The following is a 23,333-nucleotide window of genomic DNA, read 5'->3' on the forward strand; positions in this document are numbered from 1 at the left end:
ATGCAATACATAAAACCAATAAATGCACGATGTCTACAGATCCTCTCCGAGTAACCAGATAAAGCAATAAAATTGACAGCAGTCATCAAAAAGCTGCCTTCCTGACTCTGTGGGGAGAATTTACTGTTGCTTAATACAGAGGGCCTGTCGTTGAGCCTTGGATCAGTGCGATGACAAAGGAGAGCAACACGGGGCAGTCAGGCCTCGCCCAAGCTCGAGACACTGGGAAGCTTCGTGTAATGCACCCATAGCAGAAAATTTCTACAGAATCTTTGGGTTTTCCAAGTTACGTATTGAGTATTATAGAGTGATAGATTCACAATTAGTGTCCTCCATCTTCAGTTTACATCCCCAAGGCAAGAGTCAGCTGACATCTGACAGACTAGAGAGGCAGTCCAATTGGTTAGTGTTTTCTTGCTTTTATTTATTTAAATATTTATTTATTAGATTTAGTTTTTTTATTGACTCTTGGTTTCACATCATGCACCCCAATTCTGCTCTCCTCCTGGTTCCCTCATACCCTCCCCTCACCCCTCCTGTGCCTCCCCACAAAAGGAAACAAATCAAAGCAAGCAAGCAATAGAACAAAAGCAAAAGCAAAAGCAAAAGCAAAACAAAACAAACAAACAAAAAACCTCAAAAACAAAAACAAAACAAAAAACACAACAACAGGAAAATCTCTTAGCTTTTCTGTGTATTTCCTACCTCTCCAACACCTCTTCATTTGTCCTGGTAGCATTGGGGGCTTCAGTGTGCCATATAGTATACTCCTTTGTCCCATCAGTTTTACTGGCAAATGTTCATTGTATTGAGTCACAGGTTTGGTTCAAGGCCTCTGGTGTCTGGCACACCATCCTCACTGGATCCTCTCAGAACTCTTCTGGGATATCCCGTGGCTGCCACAAGTCTTGGTGATGTTGTGGGTATCATTCTACAAGACCAGTCCCTTCACCAGCTCCAGCAGGTTCTAGATGGGGCCAACCCAAGGCCTGGCTGTAGGCCTGAGTAGTAGCTGAGCTGGTCAGTCCGGGCTCCCTGGAGCCACCCCCTTGGGTGAGGGGATAGAGTCAGCCCCCCTACAGGCATGCCCTTAGGGTTGGTTCATCTTGGCCTGTGGTGAAGCATGAGGTTATCTCTCCAGTGTGCAGAGGCCAGCTTTCTTGCTGTAGTGTCCCTCGAGAGGCAAAGCCAGCTTTCCCAGGGTCAGCAAAGGGTGACACAGGTTCAGCATAGCCCTCTGATTTCATCTCACATGGTTCCTAAGGCCTCCTGAGGTGATGCAGGCCATAGACATCCACAACTGTAGCTGGCCTACACAGACCCATACATGGCCCTTAGCTGCAGCCTGGACCAGGAGAACATCCTGGTTCTTGGTAGAAGGAATGGCCACTCAGGCGAGAATGGTTCTGGCAGCTGAGTGGCTGCTGCGCAGGGTTGCTGTTTTCTAAGACAGCATTCTGAATGTGGAATGCACCTACACTTTGAAACGGGGGTAACAGGAGGAAACATGAGGAAGAGGAGGCTGGGATGTCACAGGGACTCAGTCAATGACTAGGAATCGGAGTTAACCTCATTGCAACAATATTCTAATTACTGGAGTCTTGGCATAGGCATCTTTTATTACCAGATTGCTCTGGGTATTTCTAGTGAGAAATATATGCGAGATGCAGTGCAGGAAGCTCTGGAGATGCTGACTAGAACTAAGAGTAAGTGGGGATGGGCATGGCCAATGTAGCAACCACTGATAAAATCTCAGGACCAGAGGCCTACAAAATCTTAGCAATTATCCAAAATATAAATCATGAGAGCCGTGCAGGGAGGCTCAGTGAGTAAGGTGCTTTCTGCACAAGCCTGCAGACTGAGTTCAGTTCCATAGCACCTGTGTAAAAAGATTGGCAGCTGGTGTGTGCATTTATAACCCCAGAACTGGGGTAGAGCCTGGAGATGGGTAGATAGATCCCTGAAGTTGGGGAGAGCTCCACAGTCAGTGAGGGACCTGTCTCAAAACAGTAAGATGGGGAAGCAGTCTCCTGACCTCAACATCTGACCTCCAAATGAACATTCACACGCGTGAGCCTGAGCACACACAACCTGGGACAGCATCACGTCCCAGCCATGACTCTGGACACGGAAGAAGAGCCATAAAGGCAGTAAAGGAGGTGGAGAGTTCACTAGTCGGGGCATCATTCACCGTTGGCTTTGCATTGACTATATAGGAAAAAGCCACTTTCCAAAGAGGAAACCATGCCTGCAAGTCTCAGGATGTGAGGACGGACTGTGGGGGCTTCCGGAGCACGGACTGACCATGTGAGAAAGGATGAAGTCCCTAAGCAGGAAAGAGGTTCATACCAGCTGCTACTGCCTCTAAGCAGCTTTGCCAGGGGTGGAGAGAAGACATGCTAATCTTATCATTCTGCCTGGATGCTAGCAGCCATCGGTCAATCATTCTTTGATACTCCATCAACAATACATAATTAGTTAACATCTCTAACCTAAAGTTGGTTATGAAATTTAATCAAGGCCTTATGTATCAGTCCCTTGGTTTTCATGGGGGAAATTGGGTTCAGGAGTCCTCAGAGATACTAGAATTCTCAAATGTTCAAGTGCTTTAAACAGAAATAGAATAGCATAGTATTTTCATATAACTCGCATCATCTTTCCATATACTTTTTATTGCCTACTAACAGTATGTAACATGACATATATGCTGTGTAAATAGTTATATTATTCAGGGAATGATGAAATGAAGAAGTATATATATATTTAGTATGTGTGCAATGTTTTAAAAATATTATCAATCCATTATTGCCTAAATCTCTGAATTCAGGGAACAGTAATTGTAAACATCACAGTTACCAAGTTTCAACCAGTAATTCAGACTTCAGGAGAATCAGCCTACATTAGAAGGATTTGGGAACTTGGCGGGGGATTAAATTGTGATATTGTCAACTGTCTTGTCCTCTCTGTCTATCTGCATTCAATAGCCCCATATTTTCTGTCACTGCCACAACCTTAGGGAATACCCCTGGACTGAACAGAAATCTCTTCTCCCTTATCATGTTCCCAACAGCCAGTGTGCAGGGACACATAAATCCACAAGGTTCCATTGTGAAGGTGTTCTTCAATATTCTCCAAGGGGAACAGGCTTTGGAAAGCCAGTCTGGGAACCTGACATGATTCATCCCCCTGTTCCTATGGGAGAGAAGTCCAAGGACCAGGAACCTGGATGATAAAAAGAGCAGTTTGGACCACAGCCCACCTCTAAGTTTGCAATCCAAGAGTCACAAGAACAAACAGGGAAGGGGGCCTCCTTGTTGTGAAAAGAATGAAATTGTACCTTCAGAGATGGGTGAGGAGGAGCTTTAAAACTTTTGTACTGTTGGCACCCTAGGGGCTCCTCTGGACCTTAGAAAGCAAATAATTTAGGTAACTAATAGAATCTAGTTGAGAGTGGAATTTATTACATTGTCTTTTCTTTTAAATTCACTCTATTTTTTAACCTTTATCATTTAAAATGAGCACTGAGACTTTGCCAGGGCCTAACTTTCCCAAAAGGCTCAATTACAGAGAGCTCAGTCTCAAGCAAAATGTCAGAAGTGTGTGTGTGTGTGTGTGTGTGTGTGTTTGAGAGAGAGAGAGAGAGAGAGAGAGAGAGAGAGAGAGAGAGAGAGAGAGAGAGAGAGAGAGAGAGAGAGGGACAGGGTTGGCCCCAGCACAGACGGTTGGGCAGCAGGGTGGGTGGGTGATGCTTGGTGCTCTCCTTTCTCAGATGGGTGGGGTTGCTTTGGAGGCTTCAGTGAATGTGGTCACATCTCACAGGTACAAGTGGCTCTATGTCTCACAGCAGTGCCTGGTCCTCTAGCTCCACCACCGTAGGAGACTCCTATTAGTAAGAAATGTCCAGAAAAGCTCAGTGAAGCCCAGCCCAGCTCTGGGAACCAATTGAGTCTATTCACCTGTAGATGACAGTTTCTTTACTTAGGACAATTTTGCTGAACACGTACCTTCTCTGGAAACCTTGAGCTAAATGTGTTGGTATTTCCACCTGAGAAAATATTTCACTGCAAAAATCAATGCAACAGTGAACAAAAGCAAGAATACAATGAGAAAGAAAATGCCCACAGCTGTAATGCCACATGACAGCGTGACATCAGATAGCCTGACTCCCCTCAGCAATGGAGGATTTGCACAAAAAGTGTTCTCTGTGTCCTCAAGCTTTTGCATGTTTTCTTTGTACCATTCTAAAAAGTAAATATTTGAGCAAGTGCAGTCCAGGGGATTTCCTCTTAAGCTAATGGTTCTTTGCTGGGACAAGATGGGGAGGAGACTGGATGGGATGATGTCAATGTGGTTGGAAGCTAGATTGAGGTAGATCCCTTTAAGATGACTAAGAGCCTCAATGCTACTGGATGTCAGCCTGTTGTGACTTAGGTCTACATGATTCATTATCTTGAGCCTGATGAAGGCTTGCTGGTCTATGGAGGACAGATCACAGAATGATAAAATTAGGGTTTCTAGGCTTTCCAGTGTCTGAAGTGGGTTGGTCTTTTGGATATTCCCATTTGGAAAGTGGTTTCCCTGTAAGTTCAGATGCTGGAGCACTGGTAGGCCATCGAGGACATGCTGATTGCTGGTGTCAAGGAGGCAGTGGGAGAGATTTAGAACCTTCAGAAGATGGAGGTTCTGGAAGGGACTTTGTTCAGTACTAACCCTTAATTGGGTAAATGCCAAATCCAGGCGTTCTAGCTGAGGACATTCTTGGAATGCCTCTGTCTTTAGGCCCAGGGGTTCATTATAGCTCAAGTTTAGGCTTTGTAAGTGAGACAGGTTTTTGAGTTGCATGTTGCAGCAATCAGAAATTTCGATGTCATCATGACTTAGATCAAGCAGATGAAGATTTTCTAGGTTTTCTAAACAGCCAGTACCAAGGTCAAGTTTCTTCATGTTGCCTTTGATGTAAAGGTGTGTAAGGGAGGGAAAATTGGCTGCATTGATTTGACACAAGCTAGTAAACTTATTTGCACTGAGAACTAATTTCTTGAGGCTTTTCAGTCCCACAATCCCAGAGGGTAATTCTTTCAGGTGAGTGGCTGTAAGGTCCAGCTCCTGGAGGCTGGTGAAGCAGTGGAATGTGCTGGACGAGATGTTGAAGAAGTGATGCTTCTGCAGGTACATGCTCTCAACAGACATTTCACAGAGACCCTCAAACACAGAGGAACTAATGTCTTCATCATTGACGTCCTCAAAGGTCCCCAGCCAGAGAGACTGGACAGTGGAGTTCTGCAAACCCTTGAATATAACCAGCAAATCAAGAGTCCCTCCAAAGTCCAACCTTTGGAAGACAGTTGACTTGAAAGCCCCAGGCTCTATTCCTGTGATGCCATTTCCCTTTAAGTTAAGGCTCAGATTAGTGGTCTGCTGCAGAGACCCTAAGTCTTCTTTAGACAGGTAATGGATAGCATTATTTTGAAAATCCAGAACCTTCAGCTTCTCTTTTGGGAAGTCTTTGGGGAGCTTAATGGAGGAAATGTGATTGCTTCCAAGATATAGACTTTCCAAGTTTTTCAGATTGTGCATGGGGATAAAGTCAAGACTGGACATCCCTGTTTGGATGAAGAACAGGTGTTTCAGTGACTTGGGTCCATTAAGTGCTGTTTCTGCCATAAATATCAGGGGATTTGCAGTTAGCACAAGAGTGTCTAACTGATGTTGGCTTTGGAAGGTATCTTCATGTATCCAGTAAATCTGGCACCTCAAAGAAATAAGAGCATTTAGCAATCACTTATACAAGGACAAAAGAACAAACATCAGCACAGCAATGGGTGAAGAAATCCATTGTGCACAATAGCAAAATAGCATATTATCAGTACAAAGTAAAGGAGAACCCACAGGATAGGAAGAACTAAGTGCTGGGATTATGGAGTGATTTCTTTATTTTTTTCCAGAGTATGTTATAACAAATCTCAAACCTGTCATTTCATTTTTAACATCTTAAAAGTTTAAGACCATTTATTTTATGTAAGCATGTTAATATTGCATCTGATTTGGTCAAGATTTGTTTTCATTTTTGTCATCAATACTCCTTACAACAGTGATTCTCAACCTTCCTAATGCTGCAACCCTTTAATACAGTTCCTCATGTTGTGGTGAGCCTCAACCATAACATTATTTTGCATTGCTACTTTGTAACTGTAAATTTGCTTCTGTTATGAATTGTAATGTAAATATCTGATATGCAGGATATTTGACATGCAACCCCTGTGAAAGGGTCATTCCACACCCAAAAGGGTTGTGACCCTCAGGTTGAGACCACTGATTTAGACCTTCCTAAACAGCACCTGAAGCAGAGCTGGGGATCAGAATACTTACCTCCTAGTTGACTGGCCTTAATTTACAATACGTCGTAGTACCAGAAAAATAAATGCACAGCAGCTTATCTGTGCCTCAGATGCTTGGGAAGCACAGTATGGTTTTGCTTAAGTAAAATGTCAAAAACATGCAAGGAGCTGAAATACCTACCTGGTTAAATCCAGAAAGGTGAGATTTACAAGTCTGCTGAAGGTCGTATTTTGAATTGTAGGCAAGAAATTAAAGCTGAACTCCAAACATTCTGTTGAGTTTGATAGAGTGCCAGGAATTTCACTGAGACCCAAATTTTCACAGTTGTATGTTTTATTGGTTTCTTTCTGATGGGAAAAGCAATACAAATTAATATTGGATTTAGTAATTAGATTCACTATCTAGCAAAATTATGTGTGATTTACCTTTTGAGAAGCAGTCTCACGTCTAGTAATCTTTCCCAAAAATATACTTGCAAAAACACAAAATGTTTATTCACAATCATATTTGTTACAGGTTTCTAATAAGCTACCACAAAGAATAACAGTAAAGTACTCCCTCTTGATTAGACTATGATTCAAATAAATCAGTGGGTAAAAGACATTTGTAGTCCATCAGAGAACTCTGAATGATGGGATTAGAGGATATTAAGAAAATTACACACTTTGTTAGCAAGGCATTGACTGTAAGCCAAAATGTGAGGGTAGGAAGATTATGAATTTAACGATGATGTAAGCACATACACACGCAAAACAAACAACCCACAAACAAACAATCAAACAAAAACCAAGGGTGTTTTCTAGCATGCACAGGCCTAGGACTGAGAGAGAAAAAGGTTGTCTGTAGCCACACTATCATCAGTGTGAGTCTAGCTGAACGAAACGTGGTACTCTGTAGAGGAACCCCACAGAAATATTCTTGCCCAAAACAAGCTCCCAAATGAAGGAATGAATAAATTGGAATCTAGCGAAGACTTCATGTCCACAAGTGAGTGACATAGCTGATTAAAGTTAAGACACTTAACTTGGGTCTATAAAATACACAAAGTGGAGTACTCTATAAAGTAACTGGGGAAGGTAGGGGCAAAGGAAGCGCAGGAGGAAGGGAGAAAACTTTTGTTAAGAGATGAGGGGGAGACTGGTGATATGACTCAGTGGGCAAGGGCACTTGCCACCAGGCCTGCCAACCTGACTTTTCTCCCTTGGAACCCACAGAACATAAAGAACCAACTATTTCAAGTTGCCCTTGCAAGTTGACTCCACACATGCCATGGTGTGTACTCACATGATTGCATATGCACAGAAAATAACTTTAAAAGCTACTTTAAAAGAGAAAGTTATACATAATTGCTTGGAAAATCAAGTAATAGATTAACCCCTTGTTCAGATTATGATTTTTTAAAAGCTAGGAAAAGACATTTTATAAATAACTAGGGAACTTTGAAGACAGGATTTCATGATATTGAGAAATAATGAGTTGGAGGGGATATGAATTTCCTAAAAGTAGTGGCTAATGTGATTACATAAAAGAAATGGTCTTAAACTTTTAAGATGTTACAAATGAAATGACAGGTTTGAGATTTGTTTTAACATACTCTGAAAAAAAGAAAGAAATCACTCCATAATCCCAGCACATGGAAGGCTGAAACCAAAGGTCTGCTGTGACTTCTAAGCCAGTGTGAGATAGGGTAAGACCCTGTCTCAACAAACAAGCAAACAAACAAGGAATGCAAACAAATGGAGCAGGAGGGGAGGAGGCAGAACTAAGAGACAAGTTTGCAGAAGAACACTGATGGTCCTTGAGTGGTGAGTGAGCCATGGGCATTTAGAAGTTCTGGTAACTACTTTGCAACAAATTTTCTTAACCTAATATTAAAAGGAAAACTAAGTAGTACAGATCTTTGTTGTTTCAACCTTGAAATATGAATTATTTCCCCTTTTTGGATCTCCAGGCTGTGACTACTAGACTGTAGGTCTTTGGGCCCACCCTGTGTCCAAAATAGTTCAACATCCTGAAATCTAGCAGGCATTGTCTCTTAAATCTCTAATCCAAGATCAGATCTTGAATTAAAGAGAAATGGGAAGATATCACAAGTCCACAGAATGGTAGGGTCATGGTAGATCTGGTGTTGCTATAGTATCCATAGTTACTGTGTGTGTGATTGGGAGTGGGGCAGGTAGGAAGATTTGATGTTGTGTGTCCTGCCTACGGAGACTCCTAGCTAAGAAAAACAGTATTATTGAAGATACTTTTCTCAAGTAGATGAGCATCAGGGACCACTAGTGGTCAAACTGTCTCACATCCTAGGTGAACTCATGTAACCACCTATCTCCTGGTCTTTCCTTGCCACATATCTGTTGACAGAAGTTTCTGTCCCATCTGGTCCCACATCTGTTTAGTCCCAAAGAAACCCACAATAACCTATATTAATTATAAACTGTTTCACTGATGGCTCAGGCTTCCTATTGGCTATCTCTCTCTTAATTATTAACCTACCTCTATTAATCTGTGTATCTCCACATGGTCTTGGCTTACCAGTGATGCCAAGACCTCTTTCTCCCTCAGCATCTACATGACATCTCTCTCTCGAGTCTCTCTAGGTGTTCCTCTTCCCAAAACTCTCCTAGTCTGTTAGCCCCGCCTATCTTTCCTGCCTGGCTACATCCCTCCTGTCCATTGGCCAAAAGAGCTTTATTCATCAACCAATAAGAGAAACACATATTCACAGCATACAGAAGGACATCCCCCATTACACACTTGCTCTCCAGTGGTCCATGAAGCTGTCCCACCATTCTCTTGTTCAGCTGCCTTCCTGCTGTTGACTACAAACAGATTTCCGTGGCTGGAAGCAGAAATGCACATGCCTTCCTTTTCTCCTGGGTGGTCAGGCTCTCTAGATGGCACCACTTTAGTCACTTTTTGCCTAACTCTGTTTCCTGCTCAGTGGCACACTTCTTTGTAGCACCACTAAACATGAGCACCTACAGGAAACCAGTGATTTCCTTCTATGCTGTGAGGCTGTTACAGCTGTCGATGATGAAAATGCCATATTTATATTTCCCTGTAATTTATTCTCCATTTTTATAGACCCCAAGTCCTCTAGGCACTGTCACAAATCCATCCACATAATGTCCTTGAAATGTACACTTGGCATTTAAAACCAAGATTTAACTGACTGTTGGGGAAAAGCACGTTACAAGACTGTGCCTGGTGCCTGTGAATGTGGCCCACCCAGAGAGAATCAGTGCGGACAACTGTGGGCTCAGTGTTGCTGTGGCTCATTTTAGCTTGGAGGAGACATTTTTCTTTTCTGGTCCCCATTGGCATACCTGACTTCAAGTACTTATGGAGAAAGGGGAATCCTCCAATCTGTCTGGCTCTGTCATAGTACTACAGTGAAAGGCCTAAGGCTACCGATTCCCCCCAGGACACCAACATTATTCCTTCTTTCAGCCTCCCCTGGGCCTTCTAAGCACTTTACTGCACTAATGGGATTCAGAAAATAAAGGCTGCAGAAACTCTGCTGAGCCAGGGGCCCAGGGAGCTTCTAGAAAGAGGAAAGGCAAGGGAGTGAAATAACTCTTTCATCCCAGCAAAAAACAATAGGAGAGGCAGGCAGGGTCTGACAGGGCCAAGCAGGAAGACAACAAATCGTGTTCCACAGATATCCACGTAGATGGAAATAGCAATGGCCCTGCTGCCCTTGATTTCTAGGAGGAAGGTTGATGACAAGGGTTAGGTAGAATTTCAAACCAAACAGGTCTTGGGTTTCACACACACCTGCCCTCTACATTTCCTGTAGTCAAGAGTTTTACAATCGAAACTGTTATGACCATGGGAGTTAGCAACACATGTGAATCACGGCAGAGTGAGTTTTCAGTCGATTTTACGTATTTATTTTTATTTAATTAACCTGGTTTATATCCTAACCACAGTTTCCCCTCCCTCCTCTCTTCCCACCCCCCACTTTCCCTCTGCCCTCCCCATTCACTCTTCCTCTGTTTCTGTTCAGAAAGGGGCAGGCATCCCATGGGTATCAATAAGACAATAAAACATGGTATTATCAAGTTACAGTAAGACTAAGTGCCTCTGGCTGGACAAGGAAATCCAGAATGAGGAATAGGTTTCCAAGAGCCAGCCAAAGCACTAGGGACAGCCCCGACTCCTGTTGTTAGGAGTCCTACAAGCAGACCAGGATAAACAACTGTCACATATATGTACAGGACCTAGGCTGGTTCCCTGGTTGTTGGTTCAGACTCTGGGAGTTCCTATGAGCCTGGTTAGTTGTTTCTGTGGGCTTTCTTTTTTTTAAAATTTTATTTAAATTAGAACCAATCTTATTTTACAAATCAATTCCAGTTCCCTCTCTCTCTCATCCTCCCATCCCCCCCAAGCCCCCCACATCCTATCACCCATCCATTCCCCAGGGAAAGTGAGGCCTTCCATGAGGGATCATCAAAGTCTATCAAGTCATTTGGGGCAGGGTCTAAGCACTCACCCATGTATCTAGGCTAAAAGAGTATCCCTCTATGGGGAATGGGCTCCCTAAGTCCGTTAATGCACTGGATAAGCACTGGTTCCACTTCTAGAGTCCCTGTAGACTACCCAGGCCCCCTAGCTGACACCCACATTCAGGGGGCCTGGCTCAGTCCTATGTTGGCTCCCCAGCTGTCAGACTAGGGTCTGTGAGCTCCCATTTGTTCAGATCAGCTGTTTCTGTGGGCTTCCACAGGATGGCCTTGACCCTTTGTTCGTCACTCCTCCCTCTCTACAACTGGATTCCAGGAGTTCAGCTCAGTGTTTAGCTGTGGGTGTCTGCTTCTGCTTCCATCAGCTACAGAATGAAGGCTCTAGGATGGTGTTTAAGGTAGTCATCATTCTTATTATAGGGAAAGGGCATTTAAGGTTGCCTCTCCACTATTGCTTAGATTCTTAGTTGGGGTCATCCTTGTGGATCTCTGCACATTTCCTTAGTGCCAGATTTCTCTTTAAACCTATAATGGCTCTCTCTATTAAGGTATCTCTGTTCTTGCTCTCCTCTATTCATCCCCCGACTCTTGTCAGAATGGCTAAAATAAAAATATACCTGACAATTTATGCTGGAGAGGATGTGGAGAAAGGGGAATGCTCCTCTATTTCTGATGGGAGTGCAAAATTGTACAGTCACTTTGGAATTCAGTATAACAGTTTCTCAGGAAAATGGAAATCAGTCTACCTCAAGATCCAGCAATTCCACTCTTAAGCATATACCCAAAGGATGCACATTCATACAACAAAGACATCTGTTCAACTATGTTTATAGCAGCATTATTTGTAACAGCCAGAATCCGGAAGCAACCTAGATGCTCCTCAACTGAAGAATGGATAAAGGAAATGTGGTACATTTACACAATGGAGTACTACTCAGCAGGGATAAAAAAACAATGGCATCTTGAAATTCTCAGGCAAATGGATGGAACTAGAAGAAACTATCCTGAGTGAGGTAACCCAGTCACAAAAAGACAAACATGGTATATAGTCACTCATATATGGATATTAGACATAGAGCAAAGGATTAGTAACATAACAGCCTACAGTCCATACCTCCAGAGAATCTAGGATATAAAGAAGACCCTAAAAGAGACATGCATGGTCCCCTAGAGAAGGGGAAAGGGACCAGAGCTCCTGAACAAATTGAGATCATGGTGGGGGGGGTAAGAGAAGGGGAGAAGAGGAGGGGGAGGAGAACATGAGGTATCTGTGGATTTTCTTGTGATGTACTTGACCCCTTTGGCTCCTACAATCTTTCCTTCCTCTCTTCAGCAGGATTCCCTGAGCTCAACCTAATGTTTGGCTGTGGGTCTGTCTGTTTCCATCAGTTACTTGATGAAGGCTCTTTGAGGAAAATTGGGTAGTCACCAATCTGATCACGGGAGATGGTCAATTCAGGCTAAGTATGTACTATTTCTAGGAGTATTTATTAGCTGGCTTCATCCTTGTGGATTTCTGGGCATTTCCCTTGAGTCAGGTTTCTACCTGAGCTGGAAATGCCCCCCTCTATCTAGTCAGCTTTTTCAGTATTCTCCCCTTCCATCCATCCCCAACCCAGTTCTTCAAGTTCCCATCCCTACTCACCTCCAGTCCATCCAGGACATCTCCTCTATTTCCCCTTCCCAGGGAGAACCATGCATACCTCCCCCCCCCTGTTTCCTAGCCTTTTGGGAATACCCAAAGGAGGCTCAATCATATGGGGTTACTTGCTCAACTATGTTCATAGCAGCTTTATTGTAACAACCAGAACCTGGAAACACCCTAGATGTACTTCAGACAAAGAATGGGTCAGACCCAGAAAGACAAACATGGTAAGTACTCACTCTTAAGTGGCTATTAGGTGTAAAGGAGAACCTTGATTTTATTTTCTAAGGTGTGAGCATGTGCACACACACAATTACTCCCATTCGGTCCTTTTGAATGTAAACTGTAAAGTTTTGTAAGTCACAGTTTTCATTTTAGACCGCCTTAAGAACAAGGACATATGAGCAACACTCCTGCCCTGGGACTGGCCAAACTCAACAAATCAAAGCCTGGGGTTTCTAGCCCAGGCTCTAGAGAGGCCTCCAACCCCAATGCATTTGGGCACTGCTATGATCTCCTTGTGATGGGGAAGCATGATCCTACCCAGAGCCGAGGCAATTTAAGTGGGCCAGGGAGACCCATGCGGGCATCTGGTGTATCCTCCCCATTGCCTGCCAGTCAGACAGTACAACTATGGTGAGCAAATGTATGGAGTGATGAGAGAGAGAGAGAGAGAGAGAGAGAGAGAGAGAGAGAGAGAGAGAGAGAGAATATCCTGTGGACAGAGGCATATCTGAAGAGGGGAAAGAGACAATAGAGACAATGAGTGGGCTGAGGTGTGTGGCTTCATTGCCACTCAGGACCATGGTGATATTTGGGCCTGGGCTTCCGCTGGGGCCCATGTCTGGATTCATGGCTCCGATGCATCCATGGTCTTCACTGATGTCTGTGGCTCCTGATACCAGCCAAGGCTGAGAGGACAGGGCTGTACAGAGTTGGCCCCACCCCTAACTGGCTATAACACTAAGGAGAACTGGTCCTGCTCCTCACTAGCTGGAGCACTCAGGAGAGAGGATCTTAAGCCTCTCCTGAGTTGGAAACTGGAGCTGACTGTGCTTACAGAGGCATGGGTGAGCTTGCCCTGAGGGCATGAGAATGGGAGAGCAGGTCATTCCCCTCTCGTATGCCATGTGGTGGCATGAGTGAGGGAAAGATTCCTTCCTCCCTTTGCCCCTCGCCACCTGCAGCAGGTGGGGGACCTGATCCAACCCCTTACCAGCTGCAGCACTGGGCCCTGTACTTTGCCTGGGCGGTACAATAGAGCCAATCCTGTTGGCAGAGGTTGTGAGCATGGGAGAGCTACTCAGCTTTCTAGTGGCAGTGTGGGGGGGGGGAGATGCTGTTCTCACAATCAATGCCTGCAGCAGGTGGGTGATAAGAGCATTAGAACTGGTCCAGCCCCTCATTAGCTGCAGCACTCAGGACAGCGGCCCCTACACCCCAACTGGGCAAGATAGTAGAGCTGGCCGTGAAGGTGTAGGTGTGGAGAACGGACTCTGAGGATATGCAACCCAGAGAACTGGCCCTCCCCCCTTGCTCAATGCTGCAAGGGCTAAACTAACCAGGGCAGTGCTGGAGTGGCGAAGACAGGGAATGTTGGGCTGGCCAACCCTGCAACTACTCAGGCCCAGAACCAGGGTTATACATTGGTCCACCCCAACATCCACCCCATCTGCGATCTTCCGGAACATGTGGAGGGGAGAGTTGGGGGTTGGGACGTCACCAAAGGAATGTCCAGGAAGAGTCCCAGTGAGGTTCCAGAATAGATGGGGCAGCAGAGACCCTGGGCCTTGAATCAGACCAATGATTCTTTTCAACAAACACATATAAACATATTTGGATAAAGGGGTTACTGCGTGACTCACTGTGTCACTCTACAGCTCCCAGAGATTTCCCCCCTTCTTCCTTTGCTTCCCCCTCTTTTTGTCATACATTTTATTTTGTTTATTTTTGGGGTGGGGCGGGAGATGGGTGGGATGGGGAGGCATACTATGAAAGACACAGAGAATGTAAAAATAGAATAAGGAACACAATCGCAGTGCCGTCGTCAAACTCAGAATGTTTACCATTGTTTCCTGTTGTTATTCACCAGTCCACAGTTTTGCCAGTTGCTGCCATGCTGGCCTCCAAGATAATTTTCTTTTTTCCCAATCTGCAGCCATACCTTTCATTTGTGGTCAAATTTCCACAGACTTCTCTACTCCGAGACAATGCTTCAGCCTCTCAGGACACTGACTATGTTTTGGTTTGTCTGTTTTTGAAAGAAACACAAAGTGTAGGCTCATGCGTGCCAGCACATCCTTTATGGTATAGACTCTATGTGTTTCCCGGCCGTGGGTTCAGGTAGAAGCTGCGTCTTGGTAGAAGCCCTACAACAGTGAACTTGTGTCTTTCTCACCACCATGACTAGGGTCAAAGCTTTGGGTGAATTCTAGCAGCACAGAATGGGGTCATAGGACATAGGAATGAGCATCTTTCAGAGGATGCGGGGAGCAACAGACAGCTCCACCACTACCAGGACCACGTGCTTTGGGTTTCCTCCTAGGCAGACATCCACCATGTCACAGCTCCCTGAGCCCCACGTGATTATTCTTTCTGAGATGGACAGTTTCCCAAGTTGCTTTTTTCACTCTTCTGCTTTGGCTGACTGCACTGCAGACAGGGCCCATCCTTCTTAATGTGAATGTCTGTGCCAGCAGGGCTGCTGCAAAACCACTAAGATGCATGCAACTGAACACACCCTGCTCTGTGTCAAGAAGCATTTGTTTAGGACCCGCAGTGCACTGGGACCCATGCCAGCCACTTTGTCTTCAGCTTGGCACAGAGCTGGGCCTCTTTTACCTAGAGCAGGGCTCCTTTGTATTTGCAGTCCTCTCTCCCTCCAGGCATTCCTTTGCAGTTTTTCAATCAGGATGTTATTTTGTTTCTGTTGTACCTCAACAGCCTCCCAGCCTTCTGTATTTTCTCTTCTTCCAAGCCTTGAGACATTTTTCTAATTTGGAAGCCTTTGAAATTCACTCCAATGCTTATTCCCACCTTTTCAGACATCCAGTACACTTGGCACATGCACTCCAGAGGATTTGGAAACACTGACACCCCCCACACACTCTATAATCACACCTTGATGGGAAGGAGCAACTTGACTGGTAAGGTAAATTCCAGAGCAAAGATTATTCTCAGAAAACAAACCAACAAATGGAACGAAACCTTCCAGGAAGGCACATCCCTAACATTGTGTTGTCAAGCTGACTCCTCCAGGTGAAGGACAGTCCAATGAAACCTGCTTTGTTTTCTGTTCCTCTACTGCAGTGGCTTTCAACCTGCGGGTCACGATCCCTTTGGGGGTGGGGTGGGTGGAGTGACAGGGGTCACATGGCAGATATCCTGAATATCAGATATTTACATTGTGGTTCATAACAGTAGCAAAATCACAGTTACGAAGTAGCAATGAAAATAATTTACAGTTGGGGTCACTACAATGTGAGGAGATGTATTAAAGGATTGAAGCATTAGGAAGGGTGAGAAGCCCTGTTCTACACAACTAGTCTGTTTGCCTCCAAGTTTAATCTCACACACTAACTGTGTTGCCTGGGTCCCCCTTCTTTCCAACTGTAGCTTGGGGACAAGAGGCTCCTGCAGGTGTGCTCCAAGAATATCCAGGCAAGAGGCCTTAGCCTGAGCAGGAGTGCCCATCTAAGGGGCCATCTCATCCCCCATCATCTAAAGTTCCTGTGAAGCTCCTGCACCTGTGAATTTGAAGTTCTTCCAAAGAGGGCACTGCCAAGTGAAGCCCACTCCAATCCTAGAAACAGAAGTGCTATGGTGATATGGTATCCATATCCCCAAAGTGTCTGGCATGTTCTGGTGGAAGTTCCATCCAAAGCCCCCTCCCCTGTCTTTTCTCCAAACCCTGCGGCATCTCAGAAAACCCACCAAATGATGACTCCTCCCCCAAAGATGGTCAAGACCACACCCACAGGGTATTTAAACTGACCCCCCCCAAAAAAACAGACTCTGGTTTGCTTGTTTCTCCTGTCTCCTTCCTGGGGGCAGGGGGTGGCTGGCAATCCGGGAGTCTTGTATCCATTAAATGTGGGTTCTTTATAGTTTGGTTGATTTGATCTGATTTGGATTGTGTCACTGGAGAGGCTTATTAGGGTGCAGAAACTTTTCAAGAAGGACTTTGTCTTACCCTGGTTTTGAGTGAACGGTGTGACCAAGATGAGCCCATTTGAAATGGGGCTGGGGGAGTAAGGCTGCAGGCCTGAGGAACTGTTTCAGAGTGCATTGAAAATGTTGTAACAGTAGCAATTATAGAGCACTGAATTCCAGCTGTCTGCATATTTGCTAGTCTCTGAAGACCTCCTCATTGCTGTAATTTTGTTACATGCATACAGAGAACATGGGGCATTTAGCAACAGATGATTCTCTGTGGAGTGTTCATGAGTTTTTATTATAATTTTCTCAGAATTTGGTGTAGGTTGGAACTTTTCTTAAGCAAAAATTTTTATTAAAATATTAATTCTGACTTCTACCCAACATGCATATATATATATATGTACACACATATATATGTATATATCAGTTTTTGAACTGTGAGACTTAGAAATATGAAACAATAAATCTTCCAGAAGAAACTGTGGGATAATATCATCATAGCTTTGGGGTATACAAAGATTTCTTAAACTGGACAGAAACGTACTGAAAATTAAGGGAAGAAATCTTAAATCAAGTTACAATAATATTAAGAACTTCCATTTGGCAAAAGATATCTTTAGGAGAGTTGAAAGGGAAGTCTCAGAGTAGAAGATCATATTGGCTATCAAATCAAGACAACAAAGGAGAAAATGAGCAAAAGACTTAAACATTTCACACACACACACACACACATAGTTGTAGAGGGCTGGGGGTATATCAGTGTCATAATGCTTAACTAGTGTGAGAGTGGCACTGGGTGACTCTCAGCAGTGTAAGAAGAGAGGAAGTATGTAAACAACCGTGAACATGTAGTCAATTTAATAATTCATCAGAGAAATAAAAAATGAGTCCCAATGAAATACTACATCCTAACCACCAGGATGGCTCACATTTAATATCAAATGTTAACAAGACTCCAGAGCAATGGAAAGTCACACACACTTCCAATGACTGTTAATTAGTATCAATGTTTTATAAAGCTGGTAATGTCTACTACACACACACACACACACACACACACACACACACACACACACCCTATTGGAAAATGAATCTACTAAGGTACTCATATAACACAAGGTTGTAGATATGCTTGCTAAAGAAAGGCATAATCAAGAAAGTCCAAAACCAGAGTCATACACAACTTACAAAAATTATAAACGATGCAGTTTCCTACTAATAAATAAATGGTGGGGTCTTCTACCCAACAGAGTGTCACTCAATAGTAGGAATCAACAAATGACTATTGTGCATGTCATCAGAAAGTGTCACCAATTTAATGTCAAACTAAAGGAGCCAGGCAAAGAGTTCCTACCATATGGTCTCTACTATATACAGTTTTTTTTTTAAAACAGGCATTAAGCAACTGTGATGATAGAAGTTATAAGACGAGATGTCTTTAAGGAACCAATGGCTGGGAGGAGGTATGAGGGTTTCTGAAGTATTGAGTACTTACAGTGTCTTGAGTTGTATGTTGAATACCTGGATGTGTTTATTGGTGAAAACGCAATTAACTGAATATGTAGGGCTTTGTGAAATTCTGTATGTGTGTTTTCCTTCAACAAAAGTTTAATAAGCTTAAAGGAAGGCAAAATCTAAACAAAACTCTTATTACTGTACTAGGCAAGATGAACTCAGGATAGTGTGTCATAGGAACAGACAGGCAGCAATGCCTAATTATGCTTGAAGTGAGGCGGCAAAGGAAAGAAAGCAAGGAGAAGGATGGGTAGAACCCGAGTGGTCTGGATGTAGGAGAGGACCAAGTGTGAAAATCGAAGGCACACATTTCCCCAAGCTAGTCCTGCTTGCTCCCCTCATCTGTGGCACAGAGGTCTGGAACCCTGAGAAGCATGCTCCCTTTATATTCATGCATTAAACAGCCTTAGAATTCTGCTGCTTAGAAGGAAAAATGAGAGAAGAGGGAAGAGAAAATAGAGACATCTGATGTTCATGGAATGGGTTGCAAGGCTATTCAAAAACAGATATGTGTCAAAGAGCAACCACTGGATGGAAATGGGGACTGTTGTGTACCTTGCTTAGTCTGTGAACAGCCAGAGTCCATTCATATACATGGCAAACAAGCTTCTGTTTGTTTCTGTTCCAGACTTCATTCAAGTACTTTGATTCATACCCTTGTCTGCCAAGTCTTTGCCCTGAGTTTTAGATCATTGGTCTAACTTCTAACTATGGTCTCAGGTTCATTTTGCCGCTAGATATCCCTGGCTTGTATTCCCCCTTCAGTTCCAAAATAGGAAAGGAACTTACCAAGCCAGCCTTTTCTGTCTGCACCCTTTGTCAAGCATGCTCACATGGGAGGCCACTTACCAGAGTCAAGGACAGTGGGAGGAAGGTTGAATCATTTTAACATGGCAAGGCCACTCTCTCTCCCTCTCTCTCTCTCTCTCTCTCTCTCTCTCTCTCTCTCTCTCTCTCTCTCTCTCTCTCTCTCTCTCTCTCTCTCTCTCTCTCTCCCTCCCTCCCTCCCTCCCTCCCCCTCTCTCTCTTTCTCTCTCTCTCTCTCTCTCTCTCTCTCTCTCTCTCTCTCTCTCTCTCTCTCTGTCTCCCCGTTCTCTCTACAACTTTCCACTGGTTGATAAATATTGCTACAGTTCAGAGCAGAAGGTTGGTTCTCAGATTTACTCCTGTGGGTTAAGAACTTTCCGCTGGTTGATAAATATTGCTACAGAAGGTTAGAGTTGGCTTGGTTCTCAGATTTACTCCTGTGGGTTAATCTAACAGACAGGAAAGGTGCCCGACTGGAGGGGAAACCCATACTCATTCAGAATGATCCTCTAAATGTTCTGAAACCTGGTATGGGCATGTCTTCACTAGTCTTCACTATGACAGCCAAGAAACCAAAGGACTGCATGGCAAATGGCCATGTTCTGGGAAGGCGCACAAACAGCTCTCATGGTGTAGGCATCAGGATTGAGAGGGTCTGCTCTTTGCACCAAACCCTGTTGCTATCTCCCACCATCCTCTTTGGGACAGTCAAGACTTAAAGCCAAGGCTCAGACGAGTCTGTCTGCCATACCCCAAAAATTTCAGCAAGTGTCAGCTGGGTAGAAGACAAATAGTTTGGACTCACCTCAATGCACATCTGATCTGTGGAGGCGATGGCTTCACAGCTGGCTGAAAAAAGGGCCACTAAAAAGACGCAGCTGATGGCTGGAGCCATCCCAGGTCCAGAGCAAGCCCAGCTGGGTGGGATTATCTAATGCTCAGAGCCAAGCAGTGTAATCACACTCTAATAGCCCTGGCAATTTGGCAGGCAGAGAGGCACTCTGAAGGTTGATCTTAGGCAGTGCTGCTCAGCATTTATGGATCTGTGCTGCAAAAGAAAAAAAAAGGAAGTTGTTTTTGCATACGAACTGTCTTGGCCAAAAATAACTGAGAACCCTGCCCCAGGATGGCCCAGTGCATTTCCTGACCAGCGTGGACCAGCCGTGCAGCCCTTAGAGTCTCGCTGTGATGCTGTGATACTTCCCATTGGCCTGAAGCCAGTTTCAAGGGTTTGACCCACTCTGCAGTGTTGTCTCTCCTCTGAGGGGCTGGGAATGCCACAATCGGCATTTCCACTGGATACCACTTTGCTAGCTGTCCTTGTGGGTGACTGGAAGTGCTGGAGCATGCTGGCAGGGGCAGAGAGCTCTGCTCCAGCAGATGGGAGCGCTGCAAAACTGGGAACTAGGGCAGGAGGTGACAGGCTCAGCAGTCCTGCTAGCTGAATCTCAGCTGCTCCTTGAACTACTCCCGATCTTCCGAAGGAAGGAGATTGCGTTCTCTCTCACCCTGGTGATTTAGGACTGCTGTTTTAACAACTCAGGAGAAGCCCCTTTTCTGCCCTTACAACTGGCTCAAGTTAAACAAAAAGTTTTACAAGACATAGCATCCGGGTCGAGGGAGCAGAACTAAGGACCCGGATGTACCTCAATTGGTAGAATGGTTTCTTAGCGTGTATGGAACCCCCAATTTAGCTCCCAGGCCCCCATAGAACAGTTATGGATATATGTCCATAATTTCAGCATTAGGGAGATATAGGCAAGAGAATGACCAATTCAAGGTTATAAGGATTTGAGGCCAGCCTAGGCTACAGAAAACCCTATTTAAGTGAGGGGGGGGAGAGATAAAAAGAAATATAGAAAACCCTTTGAGAGGGTGGTAATTATTAGGGTGGTCAGGGTGCAGCAGGGAAAGAAAAAGTTCAAGCATTTACCCAGTGAACTTAGCTACCACAGGCCTTTTTCCATCCTCTAACCAACTGATATACGGGGGATAATTGGTGTCTCTGTTCTTCCAGTCCACTTCCCAGAACCCTGTTCCTAGCTCAGAATCCACAATGATCTTAGATACCACTGCTCTGTGTCGCTACCACCAACAAAGTGATTAAAGCAGCTACCACTTACCCTACTAAACCTTTGTTAGCCAGCAGACCAGGTCTTATTTTGGTTTAGGTGCATTTCTCTATCCTACAACCTTTTTTTTTTTTTACTCATTTTATAGTTGTAGAAACTGATGACTTAGAGAAATTAAATGACCTCTCCAAGACTATACCACCAGAGCGTGGTAGAACTGGACTTCAGATCCAGGTGGTCTCACAGAAGAAATACATGTCTACTCTCCATGGTAGGAAGTAAGTGGCCTCGTAAAACAGCCAGGGCAGAGAATTCACCTGTCAATTTTCCTTTTTTCTTCTCTTTGGTTTTTTGAGACAGGGTTTCTCTATGTAGCCCTGGCTGTCCTGGAACTCACTTTGTAGACCAGGCTGGCCTTGAACTGACAGAGATTCACTTGTCTCTGTCTCTCTCCAGAATGCTGGGAGTAAAGGCATGCATCACCACCTCCTGGTTTCACATGTCAATAGTAGCAGAGACTGAAGTTGGGCCTGAAAAGCTTCTCACTTGGGCTATATTTGGGCTGCTCCCAGTACCTAGGCATTTCCATAAAATGCCATCCTCATCAACAAGTATACCTCTGAAGATGCTATTTGCAAAATGTGGTCTAAGCCAATAAAGGTAATGGCAGGCCACTTTCCTTCAAAGAAGCTGCCTGGTTCTAAGTCTCAGGTCCACTGCTTGTCAACTGAGTGACCTCCGACACCACACTTCTGAGAGCAGTTTCTCATCTGAAAAGCCAGTGCTGCCCTGCTTACATCACAGGGTAATTATGGGGATCAAATGGGATCATATGTAGGAAAATGCTTCCTTAACCTTAAGGCCCCACATAAACATAAAGAATGTGAAGTGTACTCTGCTGTGAACCACCAATTCCAATGTCATGTAAATATCACTCTCAGGAAATTGTCTTTTACCACAGAGACACTGAAAAGGCATATTACTTTCTGTCTTAAAGAAAGGTTTGATGGCTCCGTTAAGGCCATAAGATTTTGTCATTTTCTGAGGCCACATCATTTGCATATGATTTGCGTGCGTTTGCATAATGGATTCAAAAGACTCACTGCCGGTGTATAAGAGTAAAAGAAAATAAATGAGTATGAGTGACCTTCTGCCACAGCATTCAAATCAAATATTCAGGGCATAATACCCTGAAATATGAAATAGATTAAAATTTAAACTATTGCAAACAGATAGGAAGATAGGTTTTAGAGTTCAGAGGCAAGAATGAAACCCTTATTTGGTTCCAGATTGTAAAGAATCACATTGTCCTAAAGGTCACCCCATTCAAATGATTTTCATGCCTCAATTCTCCCCTCACAGGCCTTTGTGCCACTGCTGTGGTTCAGCCAGGACATACTGCACTATTTTCCAGTCTGCCCCCAAATGCCTCAGTGGCAGAAAACTCACTATTTCTCAGGAAATTGTTCTGACCAATTTTAGCTGTTTCTATATGAGCTTTGCTCTTCTATTTAACTGTAAAGAGAACTTCCCTGTATTGTACTCGTAGAGTTCCTGGTTTCCTCCCGCTAATGAGGGAGCAAATTCAAGCCGATTCGTGTCTATCAGGCCTATGGGCATTCAAAATGATGATGGCCCTGGTTCTTCCCCTTTGTAGGTTAAAAGTGTCCAGTTCCTCTGTGTCACAAGCTCATGCATTGCCACTCCTGCCAGTCTGCTTGTGAATACTCCCCAGATAACACGGAGAACATACTGACTTGAGTTAGATTCCTGTCTTTGTCACTTACTAGTTCAGTATCATTGAGATTATCAGTCATGGAATTAGACAGGTTTTTCTTTTCTTTAAAAGTTTTTATTTTATTAACTATTGATGTATGTACATGTTTGATTTGTTTGGGATCATGTGGAGGTCAGAGGACAATTCTGGGGAGTTGGTTCTTTCCTTGCATCTTTATGTGGGTTCTGGGAATTGAACTCAGGGCATCTGGTTTGTATAGCAGACACCTTTAGCCACCAAGAAACCACCCTGGCCCTGCACTACTTTTTCTATAAGGAACTTCTTCATTTAAAAGCTCCATTGCTCTGTTTCAAATTTACAGTTTCCAATTTACTCATGTAACAAAATTGGCCTGAGCAAATAAACGGAGTCACACTTGCTGTGTGCTGACAATCTGCTCTCTCCTTCATCCTCCAGATGGTAGTGCTTCTTCTTGCCAAACAAAGACTAGAAATGGCTAGCTGGAGCAGGGGGAGGGGCTACCGCATTCCAGTGCCAATCTACTCACAGTGCTGGGATGGGCTGGGGTAGACAGGGGGAGGTGGAGAAAC

General features: G+C 44.2%; 1 protein-coding gene across 3 annotated transcripts; it reads right to left on the reverse strand.

Annotated features, from left to right (window-relative positions):
• Positions 1-403: 403 nt before the first annotated feature.
• On the reverse strand, positions 404-19,973 carry Cd180 (CD180 molecule). Of its 3 annotated transcripts, XM_040729024.1 has the most exons (4): positions 19,739-19,973; positions 6,520-6,686; positions 4,005-5,752; positions 404-3,883 (listed from the first exon to the last, which is right to left on the reverse strand). In XM_040729024.1, exons 1-3 carry the CDS (start codon positions 19,826-19,828, stop codon positions 4,024-4,026), a joined length of 1,986 nt encoding a protein of 661 aa, XP_040584958.1. In that variant the 5' UTR covers positions 19,829-19,973; the 3' UTR covers positions 404-3,883; positions 4,005-4,023. The 3 variants fall into 3 exon arrangements, with proteins under 3 accessions (XP_040584958.1, XP_040584957.1, XP_040584959.1); XM_040729023.1 differs by having other exon boundaries at positions 404-5,752; XM_040729025.1 differs by lacking the exon at positions 19,739-19,973 and having other exon boundaries at positions 404-5,745; positions 6,520-6,607.
• Positions 19,974-23,333: the final 3,360 nt, after the last annotated feature.

This window comes from Mesocricetus auratus, unplaced genomic scaffold, assembly GCF_017639785.1.
Source record: "Mesocricetus auratus isolate SY011 unplaced genomic scaffold, BCM_Maur_2.0 Super-Scaffold_100020, whole genome shotgun sequence".
NCBI lineage: Eukaryota > Metazoa > Chordata > Mammalia > Rodentia > Cricetidae > Mesocricetus > Mesocricetus auratus.